Below are 18,682 nucleotides of genomic sequence, written 5' to 3'. Positions count from 1 at the left end.
AAAAAGCTTATAAAATACAAATCACGTGGTTCAAAAGCATTTATTTCTTAAGGTTTCTTTACTGCTGTACATCAGGTAACGTTTCATTGTCTTACAACTAAAGCACAGGTCCTCTTACAGAACTAAATCATTATTATACATCCACCTTCTAAAAAAATAGCATAAAAAGCTGTATTTTCAAGATTAAATTACTCTCTAATTTTTAAAGACATCTTACTGAGAAGTAAATTATTCTACAGCTATCTTTCTCTAAACTGATGCCAACTACTACCATGCAGTTTTTTGCCAAAAGAAATCAAGAGACCAGTGTTTACTTTGTTACTGTTTCCCATTTATATCTGCCCTCTGTTAAAAAAAAAATAACTAAAATGATAAGGGGTTGCTTTATCACTATCAAAATTTGTAACATCCACATAGAAAAACAAACGCACTGGTGACAGAATCATCACTTCCATGACACTTCTCCTTTCCTTTGCAACTGACAGACTATTTAGTTGTACCATGGAAATAGAGAGCTCATACCTAAAAGCACCCATTAAGCACTGACAAAGTGGAGGAAAAGACGAATTAACTCCATACTCTGGTGTAAAAGCACAATATTACAAACAACTGTCAACAGCAAGCTCCCCATTTCTAATAGCCTCTCCTGACATGATCAAAATGTCCTTGAGGGGTTGACCAGTGTTTCTTTTTCAAGAGGGCTACCACAGCAAATAAACTTTTGGTTAATACTGTGTCTGTAGACAATACAAAAGCAGAAGTGTGTGCAAACAGCAATACCACCATTACCAAAATGTAAAAATTATGAAGGGATGGAAAACAATGTACAAAGAAGCCCCTATTCTAGCTGTGAAACATAAGCATTTCTCATTTGCTCGAACAGAGATCCTTTACAATATACTGCAAAATGGAAACATGGATTAAGAAGCACTTAAGTAAAAGCACTAATAGCTTTTATTTTAGGTGATAACGGGTATAAATGATCCTTTAGACTTCGGGAGATTATCAGAAGCAATTTACACATGAAATGTGTCATGACTTGATCCCTAAAGAAAGGCTTAACAGAAGTGCATTTGTACAGCTTTAATACAGCACAAAGACATACTCTGAAGACGAGCAGTAGTAAGTTTGTTACATTTACATGTAGGTAGACATTTGACAAACTCATGTCTCCTAAGGGCTCAGTAACGGTGACAGCCTAAGACATAAACCAAGTTTCTAACAGACGGTCATGACTTTTCTTAAGTCAATGAACAGTCAGAAAAACATTTCACAAGATAATTGAACTGATGCAATGGTGCAATACTGCTTCCTTTCAACCATGTGTGTTTGCCATTGACTTTGAAACAACTTTTGTGCCAAACCACCCAAGAGCTAACTTAGCCAGTTTAGAGACAAGTCAGCTCACTGAGCAAACTAATGCCATAAAAAGCATGTAGCACTGTATGATTTCAGAGCAAAGGGAATGGGGACACCTCAGTATCACCAACCTCTAAATGAAGCCCATCTGACTCAACAGTTTATGTGTAGAAGAGGAAAAGAAATTTTTGAACAGCAAATCCTATGCATGGATCTGAAACAAGTCAGGCAGCAGGACAAGCTTAGAACAACTGCTCTGCATTTAATTTCATTCAGCTGATGAATTATACAATTTGAAAGAAATGAGTGAGTGCCAACTCCCGCTTGCGCTCCACAGGTACCAAAGGGAGAGGTGGTAAGGCTACTGACCATCTGCAGTAGAGAAAAACAATTTTCTCCCAGGTCACAGAGCGTGGATTAGCCATGAGGAAAATACAACTTATATTTTAGATCAGAGGTAATGTATTATCGTAATTTTTTTTTTGAGGCAATCTGTACCAGCTGCTTCAGAATGGAACACCACACCCAGTCTGCCCCAGACACTTCTCGCTCAGAGGAAGTCTTAAATTCTAACTCAGCTATTCTCTTGTGTTGGAGTCTGAGATACAGACTGTGTGCCCTTGTTTTTGGTGTTTAGTTCTGAGATTCAGGAAAACACTGAATTTCATGTTATATGAAATTCATGAGCATGTTTTCATAGCGATACAAGAAAACAAATACTAAAGTTAGATAAGAAAGGTAGGTGTGTAGATTAGAAAGTTTCTTAAATCACTGGATGAAAAAAATAATTTAGAGAACAGGAGACAAGATGGAGGATTTAAGGTGTTGTCCCTTGTCCTTTCTTCTTTCTTCTTCATGTTCTTCTCCTAGAAGTTTTTGGGTAATAGTTAGTGATTGGATAGAAAATGCCGCAGTGCATCACAGAGGTGATGGGTCATTGGGTCATTAAGAAAAATAATATACGTGTCTATTGTTAATTGGGTAAAAATAGGTATAAAGATAAAAGAACTGCGTAGTTCGGGGCCATTTTGTGTATCAGACATAAAGTGTGCCACAAGGCCTTGTTTGTACCATCAGAGGAAAGAAATGTACCAGATTGCAAAGATTAACCTTGTAACCAGCCTGGAGAGACCTGTTAAGTTTTGTAAGGATCCTTCAGTAAACACGAGAAACAAGATTCTAACAAGCTCGAGAGTTTTCTTCGGATCATAAAGACTGAGATAAGTGGAACTCCCCACGAGGGAGGATCCCAGAAGAATTCAGCCCAAAGGAGGCTGAGAGACTAGAGAAAAGTTGTAGACACAGAGAATTAAGCCCAAAGGAGGCAAAGAAAAGAAAGAGAAATTACATCTTGGACAAAGAATATTGCAAAAGGCTGGACACTTCATCAGGTCACCTCATTTTTTGGAGCCCCACTTCTCTCAGCAAGTTACTTCCAGATGCTGCTCTTCTTGGCTGAAGCACACACTTCTTTTATCCCTTGGGCAAGCACAGCTGAGAGCAGGTAAGCTCAAGAGCCAAAGCTGTGGCTGAACATATACGCCCCTGCAAGCAGGCCTGAGCTCCAGATCTGGTATTTTGATTAGTCATTTCCTAATTACAGAATTCTTTAGTGAAATTTGAGACACATTTCTAAGAGCTACCACTAAACAAAAGACACATATTGAGATTAATTTTACCATTAGATCTATCATTAGAGGCTACTCTCCATGGTACATTAAATTGGACAGAATTTTGCTATTCTTCTGAAACATGTGCATGACTTTACCCCTCTTGACAGGCCTTTTTTAAAAGAAGGTAGCCTCCACTGGAACCAGGCAGGCATCCAGATGTTTTTGGTTGGACTTTTTGGTGGGTTTTTCTAACAAATGTGTTTTCCATAAGTGAAAACAAATGCTAGCTTGATTGACAACAGTTATGTACCAATACTGTTATGTTCAAAACAAAACTAAAAAAACACAGTACTTTGTAAAAGACTTAAAATACTTTAGGTTATGAATAGGTTAGCATAGAAATAGGCTGTGCCTGAGCTGTCCAGTTCTCTCTGGTTAATTACCTTTCTAGGATAGCCACTCTTGAGATCTACTTAATAAGAAATTAGGTTCCTATTTTCCAAGTACATCTCACAATGATAACCATACCCACCTCAGTTTCAGATAAAATTAACACAGCAAACTCCCCCCTGCAAAATTTGTCTAGAACCTAAGAGCAGAATACAGCACCCCACTTGAAAACCAAAATACTGCAAGTACACTAAAAATATAATTTGCAACCTGCAGTTTACCATGGGGAAATTCGCAAGGGGAGTTTAAGATCTGGGTGTTGATCTTCAAAGCCTCAGTTAACTAAGGCTGATCAGTCTAACAAATTTATTGTTTTCCCCGTGGGAAATTCCCACAACTATATTTTTCAGGTATATAAAATTTTCAGGTATATATGTGCTTGTTTTGTTATAGCATAGTCATTGTCTCTAAAATATCATTTGTGTCATCCAGAAATACTGCAGCCTAAATCTTCTGAATTTGATAGCAAATTTGGCAAAATGTTGGCAGAAGAAAAGCAGAATGGCTACAGTGATTATATTGACTAGTAAAAAAATGCAATTTTAAATGAGAACTGTATTGCCAAAATTTCAAGGCAGCTTTTTTCATTATCTTTAATTTTGAGAGAAAATGTAAGTATAAGTGAGATAATGAAACAGACTCTACTGCTGGAAGAGAAAACACTCTCAAGCATGGACTCAAGCACCAACAAAATTAATAGTTATGACATTAGTCAATTCATGTTTGCATGGCAAAGATACATTTGAGTGGCTAAATTCCTGGCCTGATATTTAGGACATTGCTTATGTTCTTCTATGCCAATCTGAAAAACCAAAACCATTTTCAAGAGAAAATAATATTTTAACAACATCTTGAATTCTTTTTTATTTTTCATGGCAAGAATAAAAAATCTCCCATGGGTCCAGTGCCGCTATTACTCCTTACACAACTGAGTCTACTCCAACTTGTATGAGTAATTAAACACAGATTGAGATAAAAGACAAAATGGTTTATTAGATCACTGCTGGAAATACTGGGGATTAGGGAGACTCAAGCTTATGGACTGACTTGGGATGCAGTTACTGGATACCCTAACTTCAGCAGAAAAAAATGTCTTTAATATGAGCAGCAGATAGAGAGGCAGAGATAGAGAGACATGGAATTTCTTGTTTCTGCACCACTTGTGACATATTGCATTCAGCTATCCCCACAGTAGTTTTCATACTGCTCTTTCCTACCAAACAGAAAGGTGTCTCTGACCCTCTCTGTAGTAGTACTGGCAGAACACAAAATTCTGTGTAGTAGAATTCTAGTAGTGGTAGAACCCCAAATACACAGTAAGAAATGCTGTGTAGCAACAAAGAGATTTATTTCATGTACAAATTGAATAGAGATAAGTGATAACAGAATTAGGGTAACATCTAGGCTGAGTGGAGGATTGCAAAGAAACTAAGCCACTTAGTTTCAAAGACGCGCTATTAAGGTGAAAAGACCCAAGGCTCCTCTGCGTTTAGGGAGAGTAAAAGAAGCAAGCAAGCAAACATAAACCCTGTGCTCTTTGAAACTCTGACAGTGATTCGCTTTTACCAAAACACTTTTCTACTTCATTCTTTAAAGCAACCGTTTAGGGCTCGGGGAGTATTCACCCTCTTCCACACTTACGCAAGTGACCGTGTTTCGCTCCCTGGGAGCGTCCGCGGCCCCACTCCCGCTCCTCTCCGGCTCCGCTCCTGCCGCGCTCCAAGCCCCTCACCGACCCCGCTCTGGCCCCGCAGAGCGCAGGTGCCGCGTTCGCGGCGCCCTCTGGCGGCAGCGCGGGGGCAGGAGCGCGTCTAGGGCCGCGCTGAGGGACCTGTCCGGCCCCACGCTGAGGGACCTGTCCGGCCCGAGGGACCTGTCCGGCCCGAGGGACCTGTCCGGCCTGCGCTGAGGGACCCGTCCGGCCAGCGCTGAGGGACCCGTCCGGCCCGAGGGACCTGTCCAGCCTGCGCTGAGGGACCTGTCCGGCCAGCGCTGAGGGACCTGTCCGGCCCCACGCTGAGGGACCTGTCCGGCCCCACGCTGAGGGACCTGTCCGGCCCAAGGGACCTGTCCGGCCCGCGCTGAGGGACCTGTCCGGCCCGAGGGACCTGTCCGGCCCGCGCTGAGGGACCTGTCCGGCCCGAGGGACCTGTCCAGCTTCGCGCTGAGGGACCTGTCCGGCCAGCGCTGAGGGACCTGTCCGGCCCGAGGGACCTGTCCGGCCCGCGCTGAGGGACCTGTCCGGCCCGCGCTGAGGGACCTGTCCGGCCCGAGAGACCTGTCCGGCTCCACGCTGAGGGACCTGTCCGGCCCGCGCAGCCCCTCACAGCCGGCGCGGCCCTGGGGATGCTGGGCACGGACGGGCATAGCTGGAAATCAAGCTTGGCCATGCTACTTTTCACATTAAGATTTGGCCACCGGCATAGCACCGCCGCTGAAACCGTTTTTGCGAAATGGCAAGGCGTTACTAAGACTGTCTGCTAGGGCAGATCTATGGGATAGTTGGCACAAAAAAATAAAAAACCAAACCGGATGTTAAATATACACGTGCAAATTCACCAGTGAGTGGAAGAAACAAAATGAGATACTAATACTCCCTGTCCCAGTGTATATTTCAGTCACCTACAGAATGTTTTTCTAGTAAGAATGTCAGCCCTCGCTCTCTCTCCTTCCTCCTGTCCCTCTAAATAATCCATTACAAAATAGGGAGTCTGCTTTGTTTGCATCAAATCTCCCACTTTGCTGCCTAACAGCAGTCTAGTTTTATTTCACAGAGAAAAAAGTACCAATAAAATCAATTAAATTGTATTAATATTTCCTTGGGAAACTATGCTTTGTTTTTTACAATAGTTACTATTTAATATGTGGTCTTTTTTCTGTTAAGCATTGATTGACAGATGAACAGAACTGCATATACTTCTAAATTCTATGAATAAACACTACTGAACCTATTGATTCACCTAAGACTCCCATCCTGATGTTTTTGCCATCAGAAAACTTTACAGTGAGCCATCCTCATGACTTAGGACCATGGCCCATGCCTCCAGAAAACATTTAGATATGAAATCACACAAACTCAAATTCCTCAACAGAAGAACATAGTCCTTCAGTTGCTTTGCAACAGAGTTAACACAGGATATATTTAACTCAGAAGCTGATCTTTGGTAGGGACCAGCATTATATATTCAAGAAAAATTCTAATAATATTCAGCAAATGTAAGGAACAGCCACCTAGGACTATAACAACAACTTCTGGCAACATAAAATCTTGAACCTTCACAAGTCGGAAGTTGCCAGTGGACTATTGTTTCTAAGAGCCCCAACAGATCAACCCCTCACAAAGTTCTCCAAGCATTTCCTACTTTCTGGTTTTTCCATCATTCTGTGGCAATAAGTTCCACGAGGTCTCCTTTTTTTTTTTTAGCTTTCTGCCTGACAGGCAAAAAAAAAAAAAAAAAAAAAAAAGGCAACTCCTCATATAATGCAAAACACTGAGTAACTGTTCTATTTCACCTAGACACTCAAAACGGTCTGAATATCCACCACAACAACTTATTCATAAGCCAGAATCAGAATGAATTTTCCAGAAGGAAAACAGGGTCTTCCTTCTATTTAGTGCCTCCCCACATCTAAGTATTTCCATGTCTTTATTGGTCTGGTCGCCTGCTATTTTTCAATTCTAGTTATCTTTCTGAAGTTATACACTGATGTAGCAAGATTTTCCATTTTGTTCATTGTAGACTTCATGATGAGGGCTCTCATGGAGACAGAATGCTGATTACAGCAAACCATCAGGTCCTTATTTTGGTGGCAACATTAGCTGAAAGTCCAGCATTGTATTGGATAGAGTTAGCATTGTTTCCCACTCTCCAGCATTTTTTCGCATCTATTGGCACAGTCATTTTAACATTTTTATCAGTCACTGTCTCCACTATGAAACCTTTATGTGGCTCCCAGCTATTCATTTTAGCCAGCTAAATCTGTATTAGCAGAAATGTTATTATTTGACTATTTTCTGATTTCCCTGATCAGAAAACACTGTCTGTCTTTAAGACTCCATCAGCAGCCTTCACTCTGGAGCCTAGCCATTCATTCTTATTTTCCCTTCTGTCTTTTAACAAACGCATAGTCTGTGAGAAGAGCGTCTGTAAGACTTCTTAGTGAAGACTCTTCTTAACAGCATTTTGAAAAGCCGAGTATGTTATATTAACCAGCATTTTCACTGTCTCCTTCAAAGAACTTTCTAATATATTTGTGAGGCATTGCTTCCCCTTGTAAAATGGAAATAAAACACTTAATCTCTTCTTTATTGTATCATTAATTCCTGTTAGAATGACTATTTCCTATTTCATTAGAATCTATTCTTTGCTAGAATTTCTGCCAAAGAACTTCCTTCTGCTTCATGGACTTCTTAAATAATTGATGTCATATGTTCTAAATTTCATTCCCCTCCAGTTAGTAACCCAGCAACATCTTACTTGTGTTAGTTTAAAGTCCTGACTAAATACCATATGGTCACAATATTTATCATTTCTCTTATTAAGGTCTTTTATTGAAGCTGTGGTCCACCAGTAAAACCAGCACTAGGGATACTAGCATCAGACCAAAAACTTAACAGTTACATGAATGCCAGTCCAAATGCGTTCACAGAATTTTGTCTCATTGGCTTTGAACTGGCAGTCTCTATATGTCATATCATTTATCTTTTATTGTACTGCATAAAATCAGCATGAAGTCCAAGTTATGCATGCTTACTAGATGAACAGAAATGTACTCACCTACCAACATTTGCACCAGATGAAACTCGTACTGACAGATAATCTGCTAGTGTGCATTGATGATGATGGGAAATCAGCCTCACACTTATTTAGAGGTTAATATCCTTATAAGATATGCTTTAAAAACTCAAAGCTCCATTTTACATGGGTTCAAAAGTTATGTCAATTCATGGGAGGATGAATGAATGCTTATCAGGACTCAATGCAGATCACTGGAATCTGCTACCACATAGCATTCAAGTGTCTCAGCATGCCAGCCCTGTTTTATTCCTCTTCAGGCATGTGCTAATGTTCACAGCTGGATTCAGACACTAAGCAAGAAAAAAATAATTTGATCTACCACCACCAATCTGATGTGGTCTTTAAGTTTCGCTTGTCCCAAAACAAAAAAAAATTATTCCAACAGAGTATTCCAGTTTCACTGTTCCAAAACTCATTTGTATCTCATCTCCTAGTTATATCTCATTGTCCTCCATATCAGAATACATAACAACTTCCTGTGAACACCAGATCATGTTCTTACATGTGTTACCTTAGGGTTCTCTCCATGCAGCAAGCTTAGTGGGAAAAAAGAGATCAAAGAGACTAAAGATGAGTATAAGGAGTTGTCACCCTGAGAATCAGGCCTTCGATATTTTTTTTACAACTTCGAGTCACTTTCCCAGGAAAGTAACTATAAACATAGGTGTTTATACATTCCATTAAAGATATGCTTTTTGATGGACATCACTCATGGCCAGTGCAGTTGGGGAGGTGTTAACTTCACTATCCAATCCCTGGTCATGGTCGAAAACCTATAAATACTGAAAGAACAAATAAACAATTCTTTCTTTCACCACATCTTGAGCTGCGTCCCTGTGAACCATTTTGTGTCCAACAGTGACAAGGAGTTAAATTGCAAAGGTCAGGACAAGAAATGAAGTGAGTAGCAGTGCTAGAAATCCCCTGTTTTCTAGTCCTCCATGCCTTGGAGAGTCATGGGAACACACAGTTATTATGAGATCAAATTCTTCTGGATACTTAATTTTTTTTTTTTTTTTTTAATCTACATACAGAATTAAGATAATGTCCCCATGAATACAGATAAGCAAAACACATTTGAAAGTGGAATCGAAGACTGCAAGGTTATTGATTAGTAACATACTATCTCCAGATGGTTTTGTTTTGGTTTTGGGCAAAATATCTCATTTTGGGATGGGATCTTTTTATTTTTGTTGTGGGGTTTTTTTAAGAAATCTGTGGTATTTCAAATTTGTCTTTGAAAACCTTTTGTCCTTTTCCCTTTACACAGAAAATATTATGCCACTATAGAATGCCAAGTGGTCACGCCTACCGAGTATACATGCAGCCATACTGCTATTGGAATGAACTGCACTTACCAGAATAGAACACATACTTAGAAAATCCTAAAAGTGCCTCTCGGAATAATACCAAACCCCAAATATCTGAAAGATTAGAAATCCAGACCTAAGGCTGTCCTGAGCCACTCTAGTGCTGTCCCTTCATTAACACTGTAGTAAGGAAAAATAGCATGTGCCATACACACACATCTGCCTATTACATATGCATGTTATATGCATATGTAATATATATAAATAAAATATATATAATAAATATAAATAATATCAATATTTCATATATATAATAAATAATATATAATAAAAATATAATATATATATATTTCAACATGACACAAAAAGGCAAAAGAGCTTTACACTGTTTCATCTATATTTTCTGAAATTTCAGGTATCTCAAATATGGTGGTGTAAATATTTGTAGTGTAGCACACCACGCTTTCTTGTTGTTCCTTGGCACAGTGATAATTTTCCAAGTTGCCAAAAGAAGTAAATAAATGAACCACTAATAAGATTCAAGTGTGCATTTATATACATTTAATCTGAGTTTGGGGTGCAGGGGGAGAAAAAGAGAGAAGGCTACATTAAAAAAAATCTTTTAGCAAATAGAACCTGCAAAAAGCCTGCACCATTCAAATGGCCTATGAAGCCACTGTAATCTAGGGGAGAGAAGAAAATACTGATAAATCAGTGATTTACATAAAATATTTCCTGTGACCTTACTCAAAAGTTCTGCTTTCTGCTTTGGTGGGATTAAGAAGAAAGGAATGATAACCAGTTCCAGAGAAATGTATTCATTTCAACATGGTAACCTACGTCAGCAAAACTGTATCAGGGAATCCTTCACCACCACTCACATGATGAATCAATAGCAATTACTATGACATTAATAAAATGCACCTACTTTCATACTCAAACAAAAAAATGTCCTGATCCTAGTTAATTGTTGTTACTCTCTCTCAAAAATGCCAACTTTATTGCTACATAGAAAAACTGCTTCAAATTAGAAAAGAATTTATCCATTAAGATAGTAAAGCTGCAATTATATCCAAAGATCAGGAATGTACTTGCCACATACATAGTTTTTAAGAATCACAGAAAATAAAGATCTAAATCTAAAGATTTAATAAGATCTAATATAAAGATTTAATATTTTCCAGCCTTGGTAAGTCTGATTGTCACCAACTGAAGAATGTATTGTAAGTTTTCATACTGAGAGAATTTACTGCATTTTCCTTAACAGGCTGAACAAATGTTCTGATAAGAAACCAGTTGATTGCAGCATGGAATGTACACCAGAAAATAAATTATCAAAAGGGACACATTCCTTAGTCCTCACAGAAAACACATTGGGGAACATGCCAATAGTATGATCTGTAGTTTTTGGGGCAGAACTACGGAATCAAATAAAATATAAACTCACTTTTTTTCTGATCCATTTTTTGTGACACAGATGGACGGGTAGGACTTAATACTGGCAGAGTGGTCATCCTCTCTGTGTTGTTAAAAGAAGCATCTGTAGACCACAACGTCACCTCCTCTGCAGTGGCAAACAGCCGGGTGTTGTCTTCGGAGCCCTCTGCCAAAGCAGCGTCAGAGGCAGGCTGATGACTGAGCACTGTGGCCTGAGTTGGGGGACCAAAGGAATTCTCCTGGAAAGATTCTCTAAATATATTCGAGTTCTTGTTCATTTGGTCAATGTGGGATAAAGGCGTGGTGGTCCGAGAAGAGGGCTGTGTGCTGAGATCCACTGTGGGATCAGTCTTGGAACTGTTTTCAGCCATATTTGGCAAAAGATCACGAGACGTTTCAAAGTCACCATTAACTGGGAGGCCCTCACTTCCGTTTGAATAAAAGCATGTTTTTTCTAACACTCCTGCAATAAAGGGAAAAAAAAACACCACCAAAATTACCATTCCCTGGAAGAATAAGTGTTACCAATTTGTTTTGGAAAGTCAATAATAGATATAATGACACAAATTTAAAAAATATTTTAATTTCAGAATTAAAATTAAAGACAACTAAATTTAAGAATTCTATCTAGCAAAAACAGTGGTACATAAAACATAGTTGCTGTAGGAGAAGTAGAGCAAAAAATGCTTCCATAAGCTTAAAATATTTTAATTGTATTTATAGTATGTCACCAAATACTTACATATTTAAAATTACAGAGTGCAATTTCAAGGAGCTGCAACATGCAATCATTCTATCAATGTGTTAACAAGATGGACAATGCTAATTTTTTCTCCTTTTAAACTGCATCATCTCTTGTTTTCATAGTACCACTATCTTCAGAAATCAAATTCTGAAGCTTTAAGGGAACCAATACATTTTTAATATATTCCATATTCACTAATTTGTAAAATGGAAAGCGGTACGGTTTTCCCTATATAAGATTATGTAATTAAACTACCACTGCTACATATGAGTTCTGTGTAATTCTTCTCTGATACCGGATTTTAAAGAAACAGTTATTGTCTAAAATTTTAGTCACTTGCTGGCTTTATTTTTTGATCATTTATTATAAATTCTTTAACCAAATGTATTAGAGTCATATTTAATGCTAGAAGAGAAGCACCATTCTTATATTACAATATAAGAAATTTTTGGTAAATAGCAAAAGCAATTTTTGCCACTGGCAGGTCCTGTAAAAGAGCTTAACAATCATATATATATAAACATATATAAACACAGTTCATCTAGACTTGATTGTAAAAAAAATTAAAAGAAATCCTGAAAACATAAAGTCTCCCAAATGTTTTTAAGTACCTTGGCAATAATTTCAATAATTTTTTTCACATTCATTTGGTCCTTCATTAGCTGCTTGGTACAGATGGTGGGGGGGTTGGAATTAGATGATCTTTCTATGATTCTATGACATCTATTGCATTTACCAAAACAGCTGGTTGCACCATCACCTCTCAGTTAGGCCTTGCTCACCCCCACTACCCCAGGCTCTGTCCCTACACAAACACACCCCTCTGCAGGCACCACACAGAGCCCAAGAAGGTACCCTGAACCCATTCCCATCACTGAATTGCTCTTCTCACTCCTCCATGCAGTCTGCTGCCAGAATAAATCAGTTAACTGGTCTGAAATTCAAGGACTGGGCAGGGGGAAATGTTTATTAATCACAAGTAACTAAAAATTCCAGAAGAATCCAATTGAACTTTGTATTGGAAAGCTTTATAGGTAAGGGAGAAAAGAGAACTGGAATAGCTGGGAAGGGACAATGTCAGCATTTTCATTTTTACTGGGTAACCTTTAACTATAGCAAATGCAAACAGCAAGAAAAACTGGCTAAATTTCTGAAATATAATGAGTTTCAATGAAACAGTTATCATTTGAGATTACCATATCCTCATTTATCCAGGCTGGATTGTTTTGGCTCCAGTGTCAATAATGGTGAGTAAATCTTTATGTCTAACTTCTACTGGACAAACCCAGGGGAACTTTATGTATATCTAAATGTTAAGGTTTCTGGTTTTCCACCAGCAGATGTTCATAAATCATTGGGGTTTGGAGGAATTTACTGTATCTATTTTACAGAAACAACTAAAAATCTCCCACCTACCAATTATTTAAGCAGTATTTTTTTTTGTTTGAGTCCTTTGGTCAGACCAAACAGTAAGTGCATTTTCACAAATAGGAACTAGTATTAATATGATTTGCTAAAGCCTAAGGAAGACTGAATGGTTGTGCTCAGAAGTTGTGCTCACTTAAATGTGTTTTTTTTTGAATTCCAGATACATGTGTTCAAACAAAGCACTGAATCTCTAGAATTCAGAAGCCTACTTTGTTTCAAGTTTCAAACTTAACCAGTTTTTTTTTTTGTGCTTTTCAAAAAGTGAAAATAAGCTTTTTTTTGACTCATTTGGAAAAGTGCATAGTATTTTTCCATAATTCAAGAATAGCTTAAGGTATTTTTTCATATTCTCTCTCCTCCTCCCTAGACTCATCTTTTCTCTTCCACTCAGCATAAAAATAGAAAAAGGCTGTAAAACGTTGGTCCCAAAGAGCTATTAATACTGATTTAAAATTAAAGTTAAAGTGAGTAGCTATTTATATATCATCAGCAGAATAGGAGGCAATACATTACAAGATGGGTAAACTCTTGAAAGATGTTTGAAAATCCCCTTTGGTTTAATACAGTGGTCAAATAAATACTGTGAGGCAAAGCATTAAGGCTACCCACTGGATTCTATCCTCTTGTCACTCAGACTTATTTCATTATTTTTCTGGAACAACAAATAATAACTATGTCTATCACTGCCATGAGGTCATATACTGAGATCCCCAAATGCTTGTTTGCTTCTTCAACCCAACTTTCTAACAGCATTTTTTGTTCTACTTTTACAGTTTTCTAGTGATAACAACTCCTCTTAATAGGGGGACCACACAATGAACCTTTTTGACACAAAAGGATTTCCTAATTGTATCATCTCCACTGACAATGAGAAGCATTAAAATTCTTTTTAACATTTTTTCCCTCCAAAATAACATCAGCCTGGCTCAGGTACATATGCCCTTGAGGGAGGCAGGCATAGGCCTCTGAGTCTCCTTCTTGAGTCACCTCTTTCTTCTCCCACATTTCCCTCTTATCCTCTTTTACCAATGCACCGTAGAGAATTTAGTCGCTTTATTCCAGGCTGCAGAAACCACTCACTCTCTGTGCTGGGCTTCCACTTGTTTTCATTTTCATCCTTCCCCCCACTCTTCCCTTAAAAACATTATTGTATATCTTAAATCTGTTATAAATCTATATTGTGATATTTGCTTTAGCAAGTATTAAGATGAATATTATACGTTAAATACTCTTTAGCTATGTATGTACTTTTTTTTCTTGCTAACAAGTTTTAAGCTTAAAGGAATCTCCTAAGTACAAGCAAGGAAACTCCAACAGGCAAGACAATGCGAGGACCAAGCTGTTTCCAACAGAAAGACAGTGGAAAATAGGCTATTATCAGCAGCAGGAAATGGAGAGCAAACTGTTATCAAAAAGCCGGCACCAGGATGTGGGCAGGGGGGAAGATATGAAGCCCAGCTGCCCTCAAAGGAAAGATGAGGACTGTTATCAACACTGACCATTTGCAGAAGAAAGGAAACCAAACTCCAATTAATGCTGACCAGCTAGAATAATGATGACCAGCAAAAAAAAATGCTGACCAGCAGAAAACAAAACTGTACAAGAGCATGTTCTAAGAAGGCGGAACCAGGGAGGGGACATGCTTTGAATATGCATTAAACCCTCACAGCAGGATGGGATAAAAAGGATGTTCCCAAGATACCAGGTGTGTACCTGGCAACCCGCCAGGGCACCCAGCCGTTTTCACCCTTTGCTTTATTTCCTTTGTCTCCTAATTGTCTTTTTGTTTATATTAAACTTTTTATAATTTATTAAGTGAATCTCGTTTTTAATAAATCCTAAATTAAGCTTACTGGATATGTTTTTATAGCATCTATATTTATATTTCAATATACCTAAGAAAACAGAGTGATGCTTTAAAACAATCAGTTTTCTCCTAATCTCTTCAGTGAAGAGAAATTCATTACTCTCTATTGATGTTTGCTAACAGACGTGCAGCACATACAGAACATGCATTTTACTCATGTCTACTGGTACCCTATAGCTTCAGACTTGAGTTCATACAGAGCTGTAGATGGTAAATCATAAGCCAGATGATTAAGTACTTGAGAAATAGATGTAACCATTTTCAATTTGTGTCTCCAGCTACAGCTGGGCATGTCCAGAAGAGAAACATACAGTATGCTGGCCTTCACTGTGCTTGGTACAAAATAGAGGTACAAGGATCAGACTCATTCATTTCAAAGCAACGCTCTCCAGCAGTTTTAATAATCATTTCCAGTTGCTGTTCACTTTGGGGAATTAATGTTTTGCTTAAATATGGACAGGTTTTAAAAAATGGACAGTTTACTTGAAAATGGACAGCTAAGAGATCTAAGAAATAGTCACACTGTTCAAGTGAGTAAATTGAGATTCTGGCAGTGCAAACTGTCAAAGATTTCTAAGTGTTCAGAGCAGGAAAGCTCAAAAAGACCCAGTCTGTTTAAAAGCTAATGAAACAGAGCAAAGCAGTCTAACAAGGTATGGTAATGGATGAGGCAGTTGCAAAGGAAATAAAGCACTGGTTCACTACTACAACTGGCCAGAACATATGAACTGAGATTTCTCCTGCAGGTCTGTACCCATGACTGCACTCTGGAGAAATGGGCATGTTACTGATACTTTGAAGGATCCATAGTATACCAAAAAATTGCACATCAGTTAACCTGCAGAGCCTTCCTTCCTTCCTTCCTTCCTTCCTTCCTTCCTTCCTTCCTTCCTTCCTTCCTTCCTTCCTTCCTTCCTTCCTTCCTTCCTTCCTTCCTTCCTTCCTTCCTTCCTTCCTTCCTTCCTTCCTTCCTTCCTTCCTTCCTTCCTTCCTTCCTTCCTTCCTTCCTTCCTTCCTTCCTTCCTTCCTTCCTTCCTTCCTTCCTTCCTTCCTTCCTTCCTTCCTTCCTTCCTTCCTCCCTTCCTCCCTTCCTCCCTTCCTCCCTTCCTCCCTCCCTCCCTCCCTCCCTTCCTTCCTCCCTCCCTTCCTCCGTTCCTCCCTCCCCCACCCCCTCTCTCCCATAATTTAAATTTGCCAGTCAGTACTATCTACTTATTTCCCACACTGAAAGGCTTCATACCAATATTAGAATTCAGTTATTATCTACCTGAAATGAATATGAAGTACTATTTTGGATGTAGTGTGTTCTTAGTTCCTATAACAGACTGTATTCTATTACACACACTTTAAATGTCCACAGCATTCGTTCATCTAGTTCTGGTCATAAAATATATTGGCTTATAGGCTGTCAACACATAGGAAATTAAAGCTGCTAAGAAGGATAGTAACATATAAAATGTTAATACAAAAGCTGCTTCTGAAGGGACCTTTGCCAGTTTTAGTCTTGGGTTAAAACACCAAGCCTTATTCTTACCCTACAGTAATTATGTTGACTTAAGAGGAGACAGTCACGATTTTTGCTATGGAAGTGTGATCAGAACAGGCCCCATTTCCCAGCAGATTTCATACATTTTAATGACAGGTTGATACATGCCTGAGGAAGAGATTGAGTAGAGCTGATGTAAATACACCTGCTTTTTTATCTGCTTTCTCACCAAAGAATGAAAAACTAGGGCAGAAGATATGAAAGATACAAATGGAATGCTAAACATAAGGAAAGCAAATTTAATGGCTTCATATTTCCTAATTGCAAGAAGTACTTGATCTTAATCCATTTCGCACTGTTCTTAGTTCAACCCAAGACTTACCTGTCAATCATAACATTTACTAGCTTTGGGGTTTTTTTTTACTTCCTTAACTTAAACTAAATGAAAAGAACAGGTCTACAATGTCATGTTACATATCCTTTACAGACTGAATTGAGAAAACAGATCTAAATTGTCCTGGTTTTGCCTTTGTGCTTTTGAGGCATGTTTTGTTTCTTCCTATACTTGCTAACTGTTTGATGTGTATTGAAATTGGAGTGTTTAAAATAGGAAAATAGATTTATATCTGTACATCTGGATACATTACCCCACTTATTTCAGATGTTCTTCTGAAGTACCTAAGGAAGCTTAATTAGAAAATATTCTCACTAAAAAGAAAAAAAAGTAAAACCCCAAAAACACTTAGCAGTGAAAGCAAATTTTTTAAACTTGTTTTTTCCTGAAAAAATAATGCTTTCACCTAGTATTACTGTGTTTTTCATTTTGTACGTGAACCAACTTAATGATATGTCAGCTTCTCTAAAAGTAACAAAGAGAAGACTTTTTAAAAAATTTATGGTAATAAATTAGCACTTTTTAATTATGAAAAACATACACACAAAATTACTTAACAGACTAAGCCATTATGAAATCTAGTATACCTTGAACCAGTTTCCACAAAACATATTTGGAGTTCTGCACTGATACATATTTTGTATGTAGAAGAAACGAACATAATTTTCCTTAGTTAGTAATATTTTGTATGCTGTTCAGAAAGGTTTGTAGCTATTTATAAATTAAATCTCACCTGAAAATAAGACTCAGGTTTGCATATGAATGTGTGACATATATGGATAAATATTCCATTCCACTGATAGTGATCTAAAATTATAACAAAAGTATCTTTTGTACTTTTAAAAGGCCTGCTAAAAACTGTCTACATATTCAAGATAATGTGTTCCTCAAAAATGTACCTTGAGAAAATCAGAAAAGGTTTCCTCATCAATACATTAAATATTATTTCTCTGCAACGGTCACTAGGTACAGTAGTTTTTCAGTTAGGTGTGCCAAGATATATATCTCATGTCCATAATTATATTAGCACTTGAAAATGTGGTCTTAGTTTTAGCTTAGTTTCTTTAATTTAAAAGTGCCTCCTTAATTACAAAAGCACTCACCTACAAAGGTAAGCAGGATCACCAGCAAAAGGATGAGGGCACAGATGCATGGAATCAGTATCAGGAGCAAAAGTCGAAGGAACTTGGCAGAAGCCAGTTTCTGAGAGCAGCCATCCCCCATATTATCCTCATCTGTTCCTAAGACCTGAAAAACAAAAATGCAGTTTTATCATGCTGGTGACCACCAGTAACTCCTATGTTTTCAATAGCAGTCCTCCCTCCCTATTGCACAGCTACATGATTTAAATATATGCTGTGAATAGCTAATAGATTCTTAATGGCAAGTTGTATGTAAATTTTCTTTCTGGTGGACAGTCTAGCACAATCCGTATAATTTATTAAACTTTACTCAATATCCACAGTCCTATAGCTTCATTGAAATATCTGAACATTTCTGATGAACTGGATGTTGGAAAGGCATTTCATTTGAATAAAAATGTAAAATACATAATAAACTTAAGGAATAGGGCTAAATACAGACTATAATTAAAAATAATCCATTAGTAATTATTCAAGAGCTCCATGTTCTTGTTTCTTTTATTAAAGAATCAAGATACTATTATAACCTTTGTTTTAAATGACAAAAGAAGACTTACTATGCACAATAATGTCTGTTTTTTATAAGTACCTTATAAAATTATAACATAACAGATTACTTTATTATGTAGAGTTTGCAAATCACATTTTCTGT

General features: G+C 37.9%; 1 protein-coding gene across 3 annotated transcripts in view; it reads right to left on the bottom strand.

The window, feature by feature from the left end:
- CORIN (corin, serine peptidase) overlaps positions 1–18,682 on the bottom strand; it is a 115,567-nt gene that overhangs the window by 80,836 nt on the left and 16,049 nt on the right. For all 3 annotated transcript variants that reach the window (XM_058837993.1, XM_058837994.1, XM_058837995.1), the window contains exons 2-3: positions 17,992–18,136; positions 10,979–11,431 (exon numbers count right to left, since the gene is read on the bottom strand). In XM_058837993.1, coding sequence (XP_058693976.1) covers positions 10,979–11,431; positions 17,992–18,136 — 598 coding nt within the window. The remainder of the gene's footprint in view (positions 1–10,978; positions 11,432–17,991; positions 18,137–18,682) is intronic.

Source organism: Poecile atricapillus, chromosome 4, assembly GCF_030490865.1.
Source record: "Poecile atricapillus isolate bPoeAtr1 chromosome 4, bPoeAtr1.hap1, whole genome shotgun sequence".
Classification (NCBI taxonomy): domain Eukaryota; kingdom Metazoa; phylum Chordata; class Aves; order Passeriformes; family Paridae; genus Poecile; species Poecile atricapillus.
Note: the sequence above shows the minus strand (reverse complement) of the source record. Positions and strands in the feature narration are given on the sequence as shown.